Below are 17,921 nucleotides of genomic sequence, written 5' to 3' on the forward strand. Positions count from 1 at the left end.
GGGCATCTTACAGCGCGATCGTACGCGCTGTAAAACGCCCAGGTGAGAACCATTCCCATAGGGAAGCATTGGTTTCTCCTTGTTGAGCGTTTTACAGCGCGTAGGAACGCGCTGTAAAACACTCAGGTGTGAACCCAGGTGGACATCATTTCACTAATTATGTGACTTCTGAAGGTAATTGGTTGCACCAGAGCTTTTTTTGGGCTTCCTAACAAAGGGGGTGAATACATACACACATGCCAATTTTCTGTTTTCTATTTCTAACCAATAGTTTTATTTATATATTTTTCTTATTTCACTTCACCAACTTAGACTATTGTGTTCTGATCCATCACATAAAATTCTGATTAAAAAAAACACATTGAACTTAAGGCTGTAATGTAACAAAATACGAAAAAAGTCAAGGGGGGGGGGGGGGGGGTAAATACTTTTGCAAGGCACTGTATTAATGAATTTGTAAATCCCCAGTATTGTAGAATACCCAGATGGCTTTGCTAGCCAAGAGCCTGGAAAAGCTCAGGCTTCCCCCCCCCCCCCAAGACTGAGACAGGACAAACACTTCCCATGGACGGTCCCTGGGATTCAGGAAGAACTTCTTACATTTGCTATTCTTCTGGGTGGCAAATAAATCCATGGAGGGAACACCCGAAAAACACTTCTTCCAATTGAAAACCTCTTGATTTCATCACCACTCTCCCTGACAGTGTGATGACAATCTACACAGATGTTCTTCAACCCCTTGAGATCGACTGTTGAAAGGGAGTAATGGTCATGAGAGAGGGCGACCTGGTCCCCCCTTGCCGGTCCACAAATGCCACCGCTGTTGCACTGTCTAGGAAGATTTTTACATGTCTCCCTGCTATTTGTGAAATCCACTGGCTCAGAACACAAAGAACTGCTCTTAACTCCCAGTCGTTGTAAGACTCCTGACTCTCAGAAGACCTTCGGAAAATAATTAAGCTCAAGACCATAAGAGTACAGTGAGGCGCATGAAAGGACCGATGGGCAAGCCAACAGCTGTAAAGAAACCTCAGAACAGAGCGAACTGCCCCCCGAAGTGCTCGTGTCCATGGCATTGTAATTACTATTAGGTTGTCCCTTGACCACTCCACCCCCTACTGAGATTCTATGAAACTGTAAATGGTGCTGCCAATTGCCCAACAATGAGCAAACGCTCATTCATCGGGCGCTCATGTCTTTTATGCAGCACATAAAATCATCATTTGTGGGCTGCACATCATTCTGTGTAAATAGGAATCTGCTGCTGGCAAACAACGTATCTGTATGGGGATGAATGATCGTTGTAGTGATCATTGCTGCCCATAAATGCCTCTTTACCTCCACTGAGAATCAGGCAATTGTCGGGAAAATTCAGTTTGTGCCAAATAATTGCCTGAGCATTGGCCCGTGTAAAAAGGGCCTTAAAATAAAAACTGTTTGTTGATGCATTTATGTATAGGGCAAACGAGAAGAAATGATATCCACAACATCTGAAAACTGTACTTTATTGAAAATTATTTGATAGCATGACAATTCTAAAAAACATTCTCAAATTACTCCATGCTCACCAAACATTTATTATTTGAAAAGAAGCCCCCCATTTCATGTATAGTGGCCGAATCGTCAGCAAGGATTATGTTGATATTCACCTTGAGTGCAGGGAGTGCTAGGCTGGAGCTGCATACAGACGTAAAGGGTTTGTCAGGTTCGCCCTGCATGACCTGTGGTGTGCAATACATGGACGGCCTCCGAAATCAAAGGGGACAACGTAAGGCTTCATTGCCCCTGTGGTGGCACCAGGGTTCCAGCAATAAGATACCCTGTGATTAACTTATTTTTTGGAAGACCCTCGGAAAAGAAGTAACGCTCAAGACCGTAAGAGTCCACTGGAGTAGAGTGAGGCGCATGAAAGTACAAAACTTTAGTGTAACTAAAATAAAAAGGCACAGAGTGAACAAAGCCACACAACAGAAAGATGCTTCAGGATTAAAAAGGGGTTCTCTGAACCCGGGCACTACTCTTCAGATGGCCAGTGCAGGGGTTGAAAAAAAATAGATCTGTCAACAGTAGTTAGCCTGCTTCTCGATGGTTTCCAGGTAGCTTTGTTCCTACAAGGCCCATCTGAAAACATAAAAAGTGAGACCTAGAGCTTACAGAAAACGCTAGATATATTTTCTGACAGCCAATATTACTCAAAATGATGAATGTCCTTCATTAACCATCATGAATTTTCACCAGTTGTGCCTAGTTTGATCAAAAAAACAGCTCCTGACGTGACTGAAATCAAAGTACTCGCGGCCATCCTGAAACAGGTCAATGTAGTTCCACTATAAACATCCTGTGCAGCCCGGTCCCCCTGGTTTTGATAAAATATTCCCATTCTGGCTTTCAATTTTCTTGTCTTCTCAACCCAAAATATCCAACACAGTCATTTAAATCCCCCACCTGAGGAGCAGTGGCTGTATTTGGCATTGCAGCTTAGCTACATTAAATACACAAGCCCCTTTACTGTAATCCCACACAACCACTTTAATGTATCTCCGTTAACATGGATTTTTTTTGTATTAGAAATGTCGGGGAGGACAATACGATAGATGCATCGAGTATCTGTTCTCACGACTGGCGAGCGGAGCTCATCTAGAACATGGCTGAGGTATGTTACACACTTGATTTCCTCGAGCACTGCCAACTCCTATATGGAGGTGGCAAAGAAAAAGGTGTGGTGTGTCCTCATAGCGCCTCCCATAGGACGATCGAAGTAGCTCATGTATATGAAGAGGACAGTCTTGTCCTGACAAACAACCCCCCCGGGACGTGCAGATAACAAAAATACACTTTAAGGCAAATTTCCAAAAGAAATTTTAACTGCTATCCTACAGCAGAAGATACCTCATTACATTGGATTAAGAACTAGAATATAAAAAAAAATGCCAAGAGTCGCTTCGCATTTGGCCGGTTTCAAGAACTCTTGCTCATATCCACCGCTTGTCTGACGTCTGCCACCGCCTCGGGAACTTTCACAGTCATGCCATTCATGAACGGCTGGAGGCAGATTTGGCAGCCCAGTCTTGACCTACAGGGTGAGAAACATGAACTAATTAGTCATGAGATTTACATATATAAAATTTGCTATACATACAGCTTAAGGCCTCTTTCACACTACAGTTTTTTTTTTCGTTTTGCGGTCCGTTTTTTGCGTTCCGTATACGGTACCATTCATTTCAATGGTTCCGCAAAAAAAACGGAATGTGTTCCGTATGCATTCCGTTTCCGTATTTCCGTTCCGTTGAAAGATAGAACATGTCCTATATTTGGCCGCAAATCACGGTCCGTGGCTCCATTCAAGTCAATGGGTCCACAAAAAAAACGGAACACATACGGAAATGCATCCGTATGTCTTCAGTTTCCGTTCCGTTTTTTCTGAACCATCTATTGAAAATGTTATGCCCAGCCAAATTTTTTCTATGTAATTACTGTATACTGTATATGCCATACGGAAAAATGGAACGGAACGGAAACACAACGGAAGCAAAAAAACGGAACAACGGATCCGTGGAAAACGGACCACAAAACACTGAAATGGAAATACTGTAGTGTGAAAGAGGCCTAAAGGGGTTGTCCAGAGAAGAATATGAAAGAATAAAGCCTCACATCAGTGTTTTGGTCAGTAATTTTATTTCAAGACACGGAGGCTCCTATTGCTATATCTCTCTTTACTGACAAAACCACAGCAGCAAAGAAAAAACTTAGGAGATTAGCATATCTCCATGGTAACAAGCTCCTCCCACTTGCTCCCCTATATATAGTCTCTGTTGCAGGAAGCCTTCCTCTTTCTTTGCTGCTGCCACAGCTAAGTACCTCACTGTGCCTAATTTCGAATGTTATATGTAATACACTGTATATATATATACATTTCCTTCCTTACAGGGTGCGGTCTTTACCCACTTATTCATTTATTATAGTGGGTGTCATTTTGCAACTGTATTTGTAATTTTTTCTCCACAGGTTGCGCGCCATTTTTCATTTCCCTATACCACATTGTTTTCTTTATCAAGTCTTCCCTTCTCTCACTCCGACCCACCCTGTACTCCCCCCTTTGTTCGCCCGTTTTTCCTCTCAGTCCTATAATACCTTGCGCTTCCTCGTCCGGTCGCCATTTTAGCCGCACTGCCCCGAGATCTCGCACGGATCCTTCCGTTCGCGAGAATCTCGGCGGCCATTTTGGATCCCTTCTGGCCACTCCGAAAATCTCACGTTTTTCTATCGCGAGATTTTCGGCGGCCATTTTACATTGTAAGCGCGCAATCAGTCAGTCACATCCTCGGTTTATTGCTGCCAGGCTGCGTTTTTCTTCTCTGCACTTCTTCTCTGCGTCTTGTGGGGTAACTCACCCCAATTAAATTATTTGTTCTCTCCATACTACCCTGTTATTAGGTCTATAGATTTAACCCAGATTTATACATTAAATCTCTCAATATTACCTCAGTTACCATGTCACATACCCCATCCAGACATTCTATAGCTGAGGAGTCTGAGGTAGAATTTCACTCCCCTCCTACAGCACCTGAATTTAGTACAGCCCCTTCCACACTAGACCCTAACCAGGTTGATATGTTACAGCGCTCTGTGTCAGAGGCTATTATTGCGGCAATGGGATCTATGTCACATTCCCTTTCCATGACAATTGCAGATGCACTTAAGAGCCAGCCCCCCACACCCTCAGTTGATACCCAAGCAGGTGCTACTTCCCATCCTACCTCGAGAATTGATTTGACTGGTGTGACCATAGCCACCCAAGACGGCGCGCCAAGGTCGCGCAAGAGAGCCTTTTCCCGCCAGGCAGAAAAGGCGAGGAGTTGGAAATGTGCCAGAGCACAACCAGAATCAGTCTCAGGATCCGAATTCGGTTCCGACTATGAGGAGGCTAGATTTGAGGATGAGGAATATCCAGATGCAGACCTGTCTGACTCCCCATATGTTCAACCTACTGACAGTTCCGCTACTGCGGCTATACCGTCTACATCCCAGGCTGCATTGGGTTCATCCGGTCCTTTGACCGACCCCTCTGGAGAACCATTATTTGATCCTGACTCCTTGCACCACCCAAGGTCAGCTGAGTGGCTACCGCTGGATCACGTAGCCCAATACTTAGAGTCCAGAGTCCGCTGCCCCCTCAGTAAGGAGGCGCGTAAAAAACTCAGGGCTGAATGCCCGCGGCCCTTAATACCAAACAAAGTGTGCGATACACCATCAGTAGACCCTAAGATGGTCCAATTTCTATCTAAATCTGGCTGGAATCCTAGGAGAGGCCTAGATTCTGCTCTTCGAGCATGCCAAGATAAACTACTGGACATATTTGGGCCCCTAGCAAAAATTTTTGAACTAGCTGAGTCCGCTAAGGCAGCTAATGAGTCTGTGGACCCTGAGGTCCTCCGTGCCTGGGCACAACGTGCCATTTGTATAGCTGGGAATGTCAACACTTCCCTGTCAATAGAAAGACGTAAGGCGATCTTATTTAAGATCGAGCCTAAATTAGCTAATTTAGCTCTGTCAGAATCTGGTAGTGAGGCACAGGGCCTCCTCTTTGGTGACTCATTCATTAAAGACATGAGCAAATTTGTGGGAGCATTCACGGCCCTTGACAAGGCCCAATCCTCCATGAAGAGGGTTTTCCACCCTCGTTTTTCTCACAGGGCCGGCAGCTCCAGGGGCCGTCTGTCCGGCCGCTCCTCTTTCCAGACCCGGGGCTCGGGTCGAGGTTCCTACAGCCACCGATCCTATTCAGATAGATCCTCATTCCAGGACTCCAGACAACCAATGGGTTTCTTCCCATCCCGAGGCACCCCCAATCGTAGAGGTTTCCGTGGAAACTCCGGCTCCCGCCGCCCTTTTGGTAAGTGTACCACCACTTCTTTTTTCTCCACTTTGTGTAGGGGGCAGACTACGACATTTTTCTCGTCCTTGGTCCGCCATCACCACGGACACTTGGGTGCTCTCCACAATCCTTGGTTTCCAGATAGAGTTGGTAAGTTTTCAGTTTCTTCCCAACCCCCCCTACCCTATGGCCACTTCATCAGAGACCCTCTTCCACATAGACAGGGAATTGATGGACCTACACAGAAAGGAGGCGATCGAACGTGCTCCAGATTACTCCGGAGGAGTTCTCAGCACTATCTTTCTGGTGCACAAGAAGGGCGGCCAGATGCGCCCAGTTATCAACCTACGCCCCCTAAACAGGTTTGTGCGATATCGACACTTCAAGATGGAGGGCATCCATCTTCTCAGGGATCTCCTACTAAAAGGAGATTGGATGGTGAAACTCGACCTTAAAGGACGCGTACCTCACCGTCCCTGTAGAGGAATCCTCCAGAGACCTGCTTCGCTTCAAATGGAAGGGAGAAATTTGGCGTTTCACTTGCCTCCCCTTCGGCCTTTCATCGGCTCCATGGTGTTTCACCAAACTCATGCGGCCGGTGGTAGCATGGCTCCGCAGTCGAGGAATTCGACTAATTATCTACCTGGACGACATACTTCTGCTGGCCCAGGACAGACAGACCCTTCTCTCACATCTGGAACTCACTTCAAGCCTATTAACCGGATTGGGATTCCTCATCAACTACGACAAGTCCGTTTTGACACCAGCACGGATAATGGAATTCCTAGGGTTTTCCGTGGATTCGGTAACAGAAACCCTCAGTCTTCCGACGACAAAGATCAAGGAGATTCGCAAGGAACTACGCAGAACGCTGGACATGCCCCGGATTTCCCTTCGACATCTGGCTCGAATCATCGGTCTTCTATCGTCCTCCATCCAGGCCGTGTTTCCAGCTCCTTTACACTACCGAGCCCTACAACGCCTGAAGACGGCGCATCTTCACAAAGGAGCCACCTACGCGGATTTTATTTGTCTGGACGACGAAACTCGGGACGAGATCCATTGGTGGATCGGCAATCTTCAAGCCTGGAACGGGAAGGCGATTTGCGGTCCCCGTCCGGATTTCACAGTAGAGTCGGACGCCAGCCTACTTGGTTGGGGGGCCCACTGCGAGCGCATTTCGACCGGGGGTCGTTGGTCAGTAGAAGAGTCTCCTTTACACATCAACGCCTTGGAACTCCTAGCGGGCTCATTCGCTATTCGCAGTTTTGCGAAGGACATGACCAAGGTTTGCATTCGACTACGTATGGACAACGTCTCCGCTGTCCGTTATGTCAATGCCATGGGCGGTACCCATTCTCCCATGCTGTCTCATTTGGCCAGGGATTTCTGGTCTTTCTGTCTGAATCGGGAACTTACAGTGGTGGCGGAATACATCCCAGGACTACACAACGTTCAGGCGGACTGGAGCTCACGCTATCTCAAGGATACCAGCGACTGGAGATTAGATGCGCAGGTGTTTTCTACCATCTCCTCAATCTGGGGTCCTGCTTGCATCGATCTCTTCGCCTCCCGTTTGAACAAACAACTACCGAGGTTCTTCAGTTGGCGCCCGGATCCAGAAGCGGAGGCTGTAGACGCATTCCTTCAAGATTGGTCAGAGGATCTTCACTACGCGTTTCCGCCGTTCTCAATGATTCCGAGAACCCTGAACCAGGTCCGCTCCCAATCAGCGGAGATCATCTTGATCGTTCCGTTCTGGACCACTCAGTCATGGTTTCCCAACCTTCTAGAACTTCTCATCTTCCCTCCTTTTCTTCTACCAGTCTACCCAGATCTCCTCTTAGGTCCGGAAGACGCTCAACATCCTCTCCTTCTGGAGGGTTCTCTCCGATTACTGGCGTGCAGAGTTTCAGGCGTTCCTACCAAGGCTATGTCCTTTCGGAACCAACTTGGAGATTACTGGAAGAGTCTTGGGCTCCTGGCACCAGACGGGCTTATAGAGCGGCCTGGAGATCTTGGTCTAGTTGGTGCGTGGACCGGGGTCTGGATCCCGTTTCGGCCACTGTAACAGACATCTTAAATTTCCTTACTTCCCTATTCGACGATGGTAAGGCTTATCGGACTATTAATCTTTTCAGGTCCGCCATTTCCTCTTTTCATCAAGGTTTTGAAGGTCGTCCTTCAGGCCAACACCCTTTAGTCTGCCGCCTACTTAAAGGCGCCAGGATGTCTCGTCCTCCCAGACCACGCCTTTCCACCACTTGGGATGTTTCTCTGGTCTTAAATCTTTTTTCTTCCTGGCCACCCAATTCGGAACTCTCATTACGCCAATTGTCAGCTAAACTGGTCACTCTGTTCTGTCTAATCTCTTGTAAGAGAGTTTCTGACGTGAGAGCGTTAGATTATAACGCCAGATTTTTCTCTCCTGAAGGAGTCACCTTTGACATTTCTCGTCGGACTAAGACCCAGATTCGTTCTGTGTCTTATCCTTCTTTTCCGGGAACTCCTGCCCTTTGTCCCGTATCTTGTCTACGTGAATACGAGTCTCGAACTTTACCGCATCGTTCCATCGAGCTTCCTCAGTTGTTCCTTTCTTACCGACGTCCGTTTGCCCCAGTTTCCACCACAACTTTGGCTAGATGGGTTAAGTGGCTCATGTCTTTAGCGGGTGTTGATACTTCAATATTCACCGCTCATTCTACTCGAAGCGCATCGTCTACTTCTATGATGGCGGCGGGCGCTCGCCTCGAGGACGTTATGAAAATTGCAGACTGGTCCAGAGTATCGACTTTCAGAGACTTCTATTTTCGTCCTACTCAACATGTTTTTACTCCTGTTATTGGACAGCTTTAAACTCGCAATAGGAGCCTCCGTGTCTTGAAATAAAATTATATGATTTTGCTAATTTATGACGTAAAGTCATGATTTTATGAAAGACACGGAGGCGAGTATTGCCCTCCCTCACTTATTCTCCCTCCCTGCTCACTTTAATTTAGTTATTTATTTATTTAATGAATTATTGTATTATTTTGACCTGGTAACGATCACTTATACTTGCCATTTTATTATGCTCCTTGCTGCTTTGCATGCACATGTTCCTTTAGTGTTACTATTACCCCCTCTATGTGATTCTCCTTTTTCTCTTTTCTCCTAGTGTGACTTAATCCTCACTATCGGCTGGATTACATATGATCTACATTCTTAGTTCCCAGTTTCGACATTGCAGTTCCGGTTTGACCAGTTCTCGGCTTCTGTTTCAAAGTTCCTGAAGAGTTGGAGTGGCATCCGCCAAGAAAGAGGAAGGCTTCCTGCAACAGAGACTATATATAGGGGAGCAAGTGGGAGGAGCTTGTTACCATGGAGATATGCTAATCTCCTAAGTTTTTTCTTTGCTGCTGTGGTTTTGTCAGTAAAGAGAGATATAGCAATACTCGCCTCCGTGTCTTTCATAAAATCATGACTTTACGTCATAAATTAGCAAAATCATATAATTTCCATCAGTGATTGTGAAACAAAACCAGGATTGGAGCCTCCACAGACATAAGGTATAAGGGAAAGATCTGCTCCTGTTCTGTGTTTAGAGCCACACCTGGTTTAGGCTAAAAATCACTGATGGAAATCACTGACGTGTGAATGAGGCATAAGAGTTTTTCCTTCATTCATTATCACAAACTCGTCTCCTGCTGTAAAGCACCTGGCTACAGAAGGGGCCCTCCCCCAATGCCATCTGCACCAGGAGACTAGATCCTCTTTTTGGTTGTGGCGGCTGGGCCCATGCTGCAGTCCATAAGGCACGTCCACTGAGACCAGGGCCGCCGCAGGACCCATGCATGCACTACTTCCGTGTGGACAGAAAACACACGGAAGCACTCCATAGTGCTTCCGATCTGTTCACACGGCTGGTTCCCTTGTATTGCGGACCACAATACGGGGACGGCCGGGGACCAGCAGGGTGTATGAGCCCTAAGACCAAGAGTTTCAGCATCCAGAAAATCCTGGCAACCGACAGGCCACTGGGGGCAGTATATCGCCGGTTTATTAGAGAATTAATTTCTAGCTTCAGGGTTCGTATAAGGATGATACGCACACAGTAGATTTGCTGCAGAAAATTTCCATGCCTGCCCCAATCATCTGAATGGGATGCGCTGGAATCCATGCACATGCTGCAGAAGCCACCTCATTCCAGGTGACTTTTCCATCGCAGAACTTTCTGCACCAAAACTGCCAAGTGCCATCATACCCCAATAGACTCCAACCATGATGCCTCCCTTCTGCTTGTAGCCCAAAGAAAATACATTACATTTCAGTGAGTCCATAGGCGAGATCCAGCATATCCATCTCCTCATCGGTCACTGGCTCCAGCTGTCGGAATATATGATCCTCGAAGATGAGATGACAAGTAGAACAGGCCAGCGTCCCCTCACAAGCACCTGGATGGAGACATGAAGTAGTGATAGTCAGCACTGCAACATGGGAATTACACCACAGAGGCTCCGCTCACTCCTGTGCTAGGGTTTCCCTCCTAAAACTTTATTTCCAAAGGTAGCACAATACGCCTCAACCAATACCCCCTACAGGGGAAAAGCATCTCAACGAGGAGCCGTCACCTCTCCGGACAGGTCTGTTTTAGCAACAACTTGCATTGCCCGTGTAATAAGAACTCCGGAGCATCTTTTAATATATCTACATTCTGCCATTCCTCCATTATTCCTACTAAAAGTTTATAAATGAATTGCTGGCAGTTTGCAATAAAAGTCCATCAGGATGTCACCAGTTGGGGGGTGTCCCTGCAGTGTTTACTGATTAGACAGTGTCACACTGTGCAGGGACTTTCCCCAAATTGGTAACACCGTTATTGCAGACTGCTGGCAAGTCATTCATAAAACTTCTAGGAGGAATAACAGAGGAATGGCACAACATAGATAAGACTGAGGACTAGTATATATAAAACCAGTAAAAGTATAATGCGTTTACATATCTGACCATCACTAAATACATAATCATAAAACAAGAGTCTTTATAGGAAACACTGGCAGAAGTTTTTACGTTCAGGGCACGTGTTGTAGGCCTGGGGAATACATGTGATCTATCCACGGCTGTACGGTGAGCGGATACTGGGCGGGCCATAGAATCGGATTTGAAGGTTGAGATTTTTTCCATATACCATCATTCCATTGATTCTCTCCAAAGTAAAAAAAAAAAAAACATTTCTAGCTGGCTGCCATGTAAATGTGTTGGGCAGACCCGCTTCCTGGCACTGGGTGCTGGCTCCTTCATTTCTCGGTTGGCTCACTCGGTTCCCCTGCTTTCAACATCCTGTTTGAAGGCGCTGCAGCCAAATCGCTGGCCGCGGCAGTGACACGAGGAAATCAGGTCACAGCTGCAGCCAACAATTGGCTGCAGCAGCACCAAACTGGATGTTCACAGCGGGGCAGGCAAGTGAGGTAGCAAAAGACGGACAACGAAGGAGCCAGGACAGAGCACCGGGAAGCAGGTAAAGGATGCTTCCCTTTGCAGGCCTGCCCAGGAAGTGGCCAACCAACACTTAACCAAAGTAAAGCTTTAGACCAGGATCTAGACATTAGATGGCATGTCCAGCAGATATGGACGGGAGATCCCGTCTCCTGGAAACACAGTGGGGAAGACATCTGATAGATCCTATGGATTTTCTCAGTGCAAGTTGCAATGGAAGGAAAATTTTATGTCTGCCTTTAGATATGGCAGCACAGCCACGGAGAGAAAAACAGATCCCAGGACTGTCCCTATCCGAGCATAAACCTCCAATTTGTGTCCTGGGGAGGGGGCATTAAAAAGGAGTAGAAGGTGGATATATACCCCATCGCTGCAATGAGCAGCTGCGACGTACGGTTTGGGATCTCTGTCACTTGGGGGGGGGAGGCGAATGAGTGAACAAAAATGGAAAATTTGCAGCAAACAGTATTTCTTCGCAGTTGAGATTGTATGTTTCCTGGAATTTCTCATATTGCAATAGTTTGGAGAAAGACGTAAAATGGCCTTGTGCGATTAGGTATTGCCAAGATAAAGAGGCAAAGGTCAAGGCCCGGCGGGGCGGCAGGGTTTTTCTTGTATTTGATGCTGCTCCACAGAATGAGGGACTGACGGCTAAAGGTTTGTTAGGAGAGGGGTCCTTCCACATAAGAGCAGCGCGTGAGCGAGGTGAGGAAACAAACATTTCTAGGTGGAATAACACTTTAAGAAAAAAAAATTATATATATTTACAAAAATATATATATTTTTTTAAATAGTACACAAATCATGAACTGGTTGCTAAATGAGGCCTCACGCAGGAGGCTATAATGTCAGTATATAATATGTTCAAGTCGATAAAACGAAGCCAATAACAAAATTCAAGAAAAGTAAACCGTAAATAAAGAACATTTGGCCCACTTCAAATATAGTCCAAGGTCGGCTGTTACATGCAGTTTTGCATAGAATGGGCAATGGGGGTAACAGCTAGCAGAGGGTACCATAGCACCACAGGGTCTCCCCATCAACTAAAGTGAACTGTAGTAAGCCAAATGGGAAGAGGATATCCATGGCTGCCAGAAACGCGCCACAACGTCTACTCTATCATCACAAATGACAGCCATCTTAGTCTTAAAGGGAACCCGTCACCGGGATTTTGTGTATAGAGCTGAGGACATGGGTTGCTACATGGCCGCTAGCACATCCGCAATACCCAGTCCCCATAGCTCTGTGTGCTTTTATTGTGTAAAAAAAAATAAAAATTTGATACATATGCAAATTAACCTGAGATGAGTCCTGTATGTGAGATGAGTCAGGGACAGGACTCGTCTCAGATAAATTTGCATATGTGTCAAATCGTTTTTTTATTTTTACACCATAAAAGCACACAGAGCTATGGGGACTGGGTATTGTGGATGTGCTAGCGGCCATCTAGCAACCCATGTCCTCAGCTCTATACACAAAATCCCGGTGACAGGTTCCCTTTAACCTCGGCAATGGAAAGGGCAGGAGTTTTCCAGCTCACCACAGTATGTATACGAGCAGCAAGAAGGAAAAACTGAGCCACGGAGCAAACCCAATGGGCCTAGTGCCTAAGAGGCATTGTAGGAGATTTATAGAATATAGAGCCCCAAACTAGTTAAAATAGAGCAGATGGAGTTCCAAACAAGCCCACCAAGTGTGGAACTCTAAAGCAGAGTGGGCAGAATGATAAATACGATGTAAGCGCTCGGGAACATGGTATGTTCTGTGGAAAACTTTGAGAGAAGTTTCCATATGATTGACCTGCCAGCTACCTTTACCGATAGTCTCGCAGAAGGATCGCCACTTCAACATAGGCATCTGCTGGTGGATATCCTCCTCCCAATTCAGCATGTAGGGCGTTACGATCTTCTAGAGGTATTCAACCAATTATAAACATAGGCGACCAAGCCCTTTCTTCGGAAAGAGCACAGGAAAAGCGTTCAGGGGGGGAATAGGTGGTGTTCTCTACAGTACATGCCTAATCCTACTCTGCCAAAAAGAAACAAACAATTTGCGAAAATCTATAGAGTTCCCGGAGGGAAGGCGAATAGTTATCTCTAAAGCTACTTTCACACTCGCGTTTAGTGCAGATCCGTCATGGATCTGCACAGACGGATCCATTAAGATAATACAAACGCCTGCATCCGTTCAGAACGGATCCGTTTGTATTATCTTTAACATAGCCAAGACGGATCAGTCTTGAACACCATTGAAAGTCAATGGAGGACACATCAGTTTTTTATTGTGCCAGATTGTGTCATAGAAAACGGATCCGTCCCCATTGACTTACATTGTGAGGCCTAAGGCTACTTTCACACTGGCGTTAATGTTTTCCGGTATTGAGATCCGTCGTAGGGTCTTAATACCGGAAATAAAAGGCTTCAGTTTTGTCCCCATTCATTGTCAATGGGGACAAAACGTAACTGAACAGAATGGAGTGCTCCAAAATGCATTCCGTTCTCATACCGGAGAGCAAACCGCAGCATGCCGCGGTTTTCTTTCCGTCCTGAGATGCGGAGCAAGACGGATCAGTCATGACCCGCAATGCAAGTCAATGGGGACGAATCAGTTTTCTCTGACAATAGAAAATGGATCAGTCCCCCCATGACTTTCAATGGAGTTGATGACGGATCAGTCTTGGCAATGTTACAGATAATACAACCGGATCCCTTCATAACGGATGCAGATGGTTGTATTATCAGTAACGGAAGCGTTTTTTCTGAACCCTGCCGGATCCAGTAAAAATACTAGTGAAAGTAGCCTAAATACTGCCTGTTAAAGTGCCATACTGGCCACCATAAAATACAGGGAATGCATGTTCCACATGCATGCTGGGTCCACTCTAATGGAAAACAATAGATAAAGTGTGTGAGCTGATGAGAGCATCATGTCAATTCTGGAATAGTGGTGAGGTGAACTAGAAGAAAGCGTGTATTCTCTTTGTGAACCATTATGCTCTCTCCAGGTCAACGTCTAGGTTACGTTTATCACAAAATTGAAATCCCCACACCAGACAGCAGATACTGGGTTCAATAATTGAGGCCAGGTTATTTTAAAAAAGGGGCGTAAGAACTGACCACACATAAACGGGCATCATGATAAATACCCAATAGTATGAAGTAACGCCCTTCAGTGTCCCTAAAAACTCTGACTTGAAAGGAGCGGTGAATAAGGGTAGCGACTCCTTTAGTCTTGGTGTCATAGGAAGCCATGTAAAAAGAAGGGATATTGCTAATGGAAATATTTAGGAAATGGGGGGGGGGGGGGGATCCTGTAAATTATGTATGGGGATTGTTTAATGTAAATCAATAAAGTTTTTTTTATGTTTAGAAAGGGAACTGAAACCCCTTAAATTATGTATTATACAACACATATTGACAGTGTGGGCAAGTACTTAGAGAGGGCATGGAAATAACAGTATAGATAAAATGACAGCAGTGCTTCCCCAAATCAATCCCTCCCCTCCAGTCAACCCCCAAAGCATAGATAATTATAAAGTCATTGCTAATGCCAACCTTAGATATCATTGGCATCTCACTGTGGACCAAGGTAAAAAAAACAAAACTATACAATAAAAGGAATAAGAACCACCAACAAAGAAACCACAAAGAAAAGTATTGTAGAAGTCCAACAATAATCATAAATCATGGTCTGGTGGGTGCAGCCTGACAAGCAGACCGACTATACCAGAAATAGTGAGATGGCATGATGATCCACGACACTGTCACTACCCAGTCAGAAGAGGAGTTCAGCAGCTGGGCATCCCATGTGTCCACAAATGGCAGCAATCCATGATTTGGTGGGAAGGAGTCCACATACGACTCATTAGGGCTAGAAGAAAACCATCATACCTGTTCTGGATACTACAAAATATGAATGAGGGAGTCAGGAGTGCCATAAGATAGAGGGGGGTGAAACAATACGGAGAACAAAAATATTATAACTCTCGATTATCCCTCTTTAGAAGCCTTTAAGGCCATTAACCATTGGAGGTCAAAAAGTTTGCCTTGATGAAACATGTCCAAGGAAAACAAAAGGATAATCACTGACCAGCAATCCAATGGTGCCCCGATGAGTAAAGGTAGGCTCCAAAGAGGAACTCACATAATCTCCCATCATCTGGGAGGTCCAGGTAATGCAAGAGACAGAGGTCTGGGCCTCGATGTAGAGATCCATGTCCATGACAGACGAGGGGTTGCGGAGGTGCCATAGGAATTCCTGCTTTAGCAAGAGCCTCTTGCCCTCTTCCATAGAGCGAACAGAGTCAGGACGAGAATGGACTTGATAGAATAAGAAAAACAGGAACTCCCATCAATATCTCATCTGGGCCTGTTGTGGTACCATAGTGACTGGTATTATCGCTCTACGTTGTCCTAGCGCTGATGGAGCCAGGTTGGCAAACAAGCATATGGGGAAGGGGTGGGGCGTTTCCCAGGAGTGCTGGTTGGTTCCTTGCTGTGCCTAAAATTTGCCCCCTTACATCACTGGGGAAAACAAGCTTACAGGGTTTGGTTAGCGCCCTTTGGATCCTGTCCATGCAGAAAAGTGACACTATGTTGCGGGAGCAGGGCCTGAAAGAGACGTTGCCATATTGGATAAGGTGGTTGTCTCAGGAACCCCTAAGATGTGCAGGTTTGCCCTTCTTGAGCAATTTTCCAAGTATTTCAATTCCAGGGCCTCTAGCTTTAAGGCTTGGTGATTGATCAATGTCCCTTTGATCCGCCGCAATGGCATCCACCATGCTTGCGGCCTTTGGTCATCCGAGGTTGGGAGACTTGTGGTGGTGAAGCTGCGGCCAGGGAGGGCAGTGATATGTGCTCTGAGCCTTCATTGCTAGCTAGGGAGGCGGGCTCCGCCATCTTTGAGGCCAGGAGAAGATGGATGTAATAGATTGTTAAAGGGGCTGTGAAGCCCTAATCTTGCCATCCCTTTTTTGAGTTTGGTCAACCTCCCAAGGAGAATTTAAGATGTGCGAGTGCTATTGGAGCTGACAATCAGCACTAAATAGTGCCCAAATCTGTGACAAAGGAGGAGTCTATTCTCTGCTGTGGTGCGTCACTCTAGTCTGAGCGAGACGCTGCCCTGTCAGAAGCCAAGGCACAGAGTGGTCTCGCAAGAAGGCTGTGTGATGGAGAAGCAGAGAAGTGACTGGCCTCATGTGGGATGCCAGAAATCTCAGGGGGCACTACAGCAGGACGGCAAAAGGAAAGGGGGGTGGGGGGAAGGGCATATTCCTAAAAGAATGTATTCCCTGTTCAGAGAGACATGGGCAACTAGAACCGACAAGAATAGGGCATTTCTATTTTTTTGCCATACGGATGTGGACAGCAAACAACGCGCTGTCAGCATCTTTTGCGTCCGCATCCAACCCGCAAAAATATGAGGATCGGGTGTGGACAAAAAACAATGGTCGTGTGCATGATTCTACCATGTCAGGTTTAGCATATGAACAGCTGTTACAGGTCCTATCACAAGCTTTTCCAGACGACTCCTGACAGGTAAATCTACCTAGGTTTTAAAGGGGTTTGCCCAGGAATTTTATATTGATGGTCCGTAAGTATCCAATAGGTGGGGGTATGAGACCCTGAACCTCCGCGGATCAGATGTTCTGCAGTAGCTCTGGCACTAAACAGCGCCATCCATTGTGCAGTGGACAAAGCCGGTTACTGCAGTGCTGCTTCTATTCACATCAATGAGAGCAGCCCTGCAATAACCATACAATGAATGGAGCTGAGTAAAGCCTCATTGACACGTCAGTATTCGGTCAGTGATTTCGAGCCAAAACCAGGTGCGGCTCTAAACACAGAACAGGAGCAGATATTTCCCTTACACCTTATGTCTGCGGAGGCTTCAATTCTGGTTTTGGCTCAAAATCACTGACGTGTGAATGAGGCTCAACTCTGGTACTAGAGCTACTGAAGAAATGCTGATCTACTGGGGTTCAGGGTGTCAGACCCCCGCTTATTAGATACTGATGGGCCATTAATATAAGGATTCTGGGAGAACCCCCTTTAAAAGGATTCACCCCTATGCTCTAGTACTGCTGTATAACCGAGCAGATTTGTAGTTGAAGGGTCTAAATAAGGGCTCATTCACAAGACAGTATGAAGGAGTCCACATCCGTTGCGGAAAGAGTGTGGACCCATTCATTTCAATGGGGCCTGCAAAAGATGCAGACAGCACGAGGGCCGGTATCAGTGTTTTGCGGATCCGCAGTTCACGGACAGCAAAACTCTACGGTTGTGTGAATGCGCCCTAAAAGAAAAAGCGAAGAAGGTCACGGCACTCCAAAGGCTATTCAGTGTTTTTTATTACACCACAAAATCAGCAGCAACGTTTCGACAATAGTCTTTTTCAAGCTACAAACATGTTCACAAATGACTCACAATATATAAGGGTACTAATCCATACCAATTACCCAGTGAATGTGCATTAACACAAATCCCACCCCTTCTCAGGTACATACAATCATATAACTAATTAATCAACCATCATGTGTATTTAATATGAGGCTTACCAAGCGTTCACATGT

General features: G+C 46.0%; 1 protein-coding gene across 1 annotated transcript in view; it reads right to left on the reverse strand.

The window, feature by feature from the left end:
• Positions 1–1,489: 1,489 nt before the first annotated feature.
• FDX1 (ferredoxin 1) overlaps positions 1,490–17,921 on the reverse strand; it is a 57,650-nt gene continuing 41,218 nt past the window's right edge. The window contains exons 3-4 of the mRNA XM_044287817.1: positions 10,179–10,308; positions 1,490–3,073 (exon numbers count right to left, since the gene is read on the reverse strand). Coding sequence (XP_044143752.1) covers positions 2,959–3,073; positions 10,179–10,308 — 245 coding nt within the window. The 3' untranslated portion in view covers positions 1,490–2,958. The remainder of the gene's footprint in view (positions 3,074–10,178; positions 10,309–17,921) is intronic.

Source organism: Bufo gargarizans, chromosome 3 (assembly GCF_014858855.1).
Source record: "Bufo gargarizans isolate SCDJY-AF-19 chromosome 3, ASM1485885v1, whole genome shotgun sequence".
Classification (NCBI taxonomy): domain Eukaryota; kingdom Metazoa; phylum Chordata; class Amphibia; order Anura; family Bufonidae; genus Bufo; species Bufo gargarizans.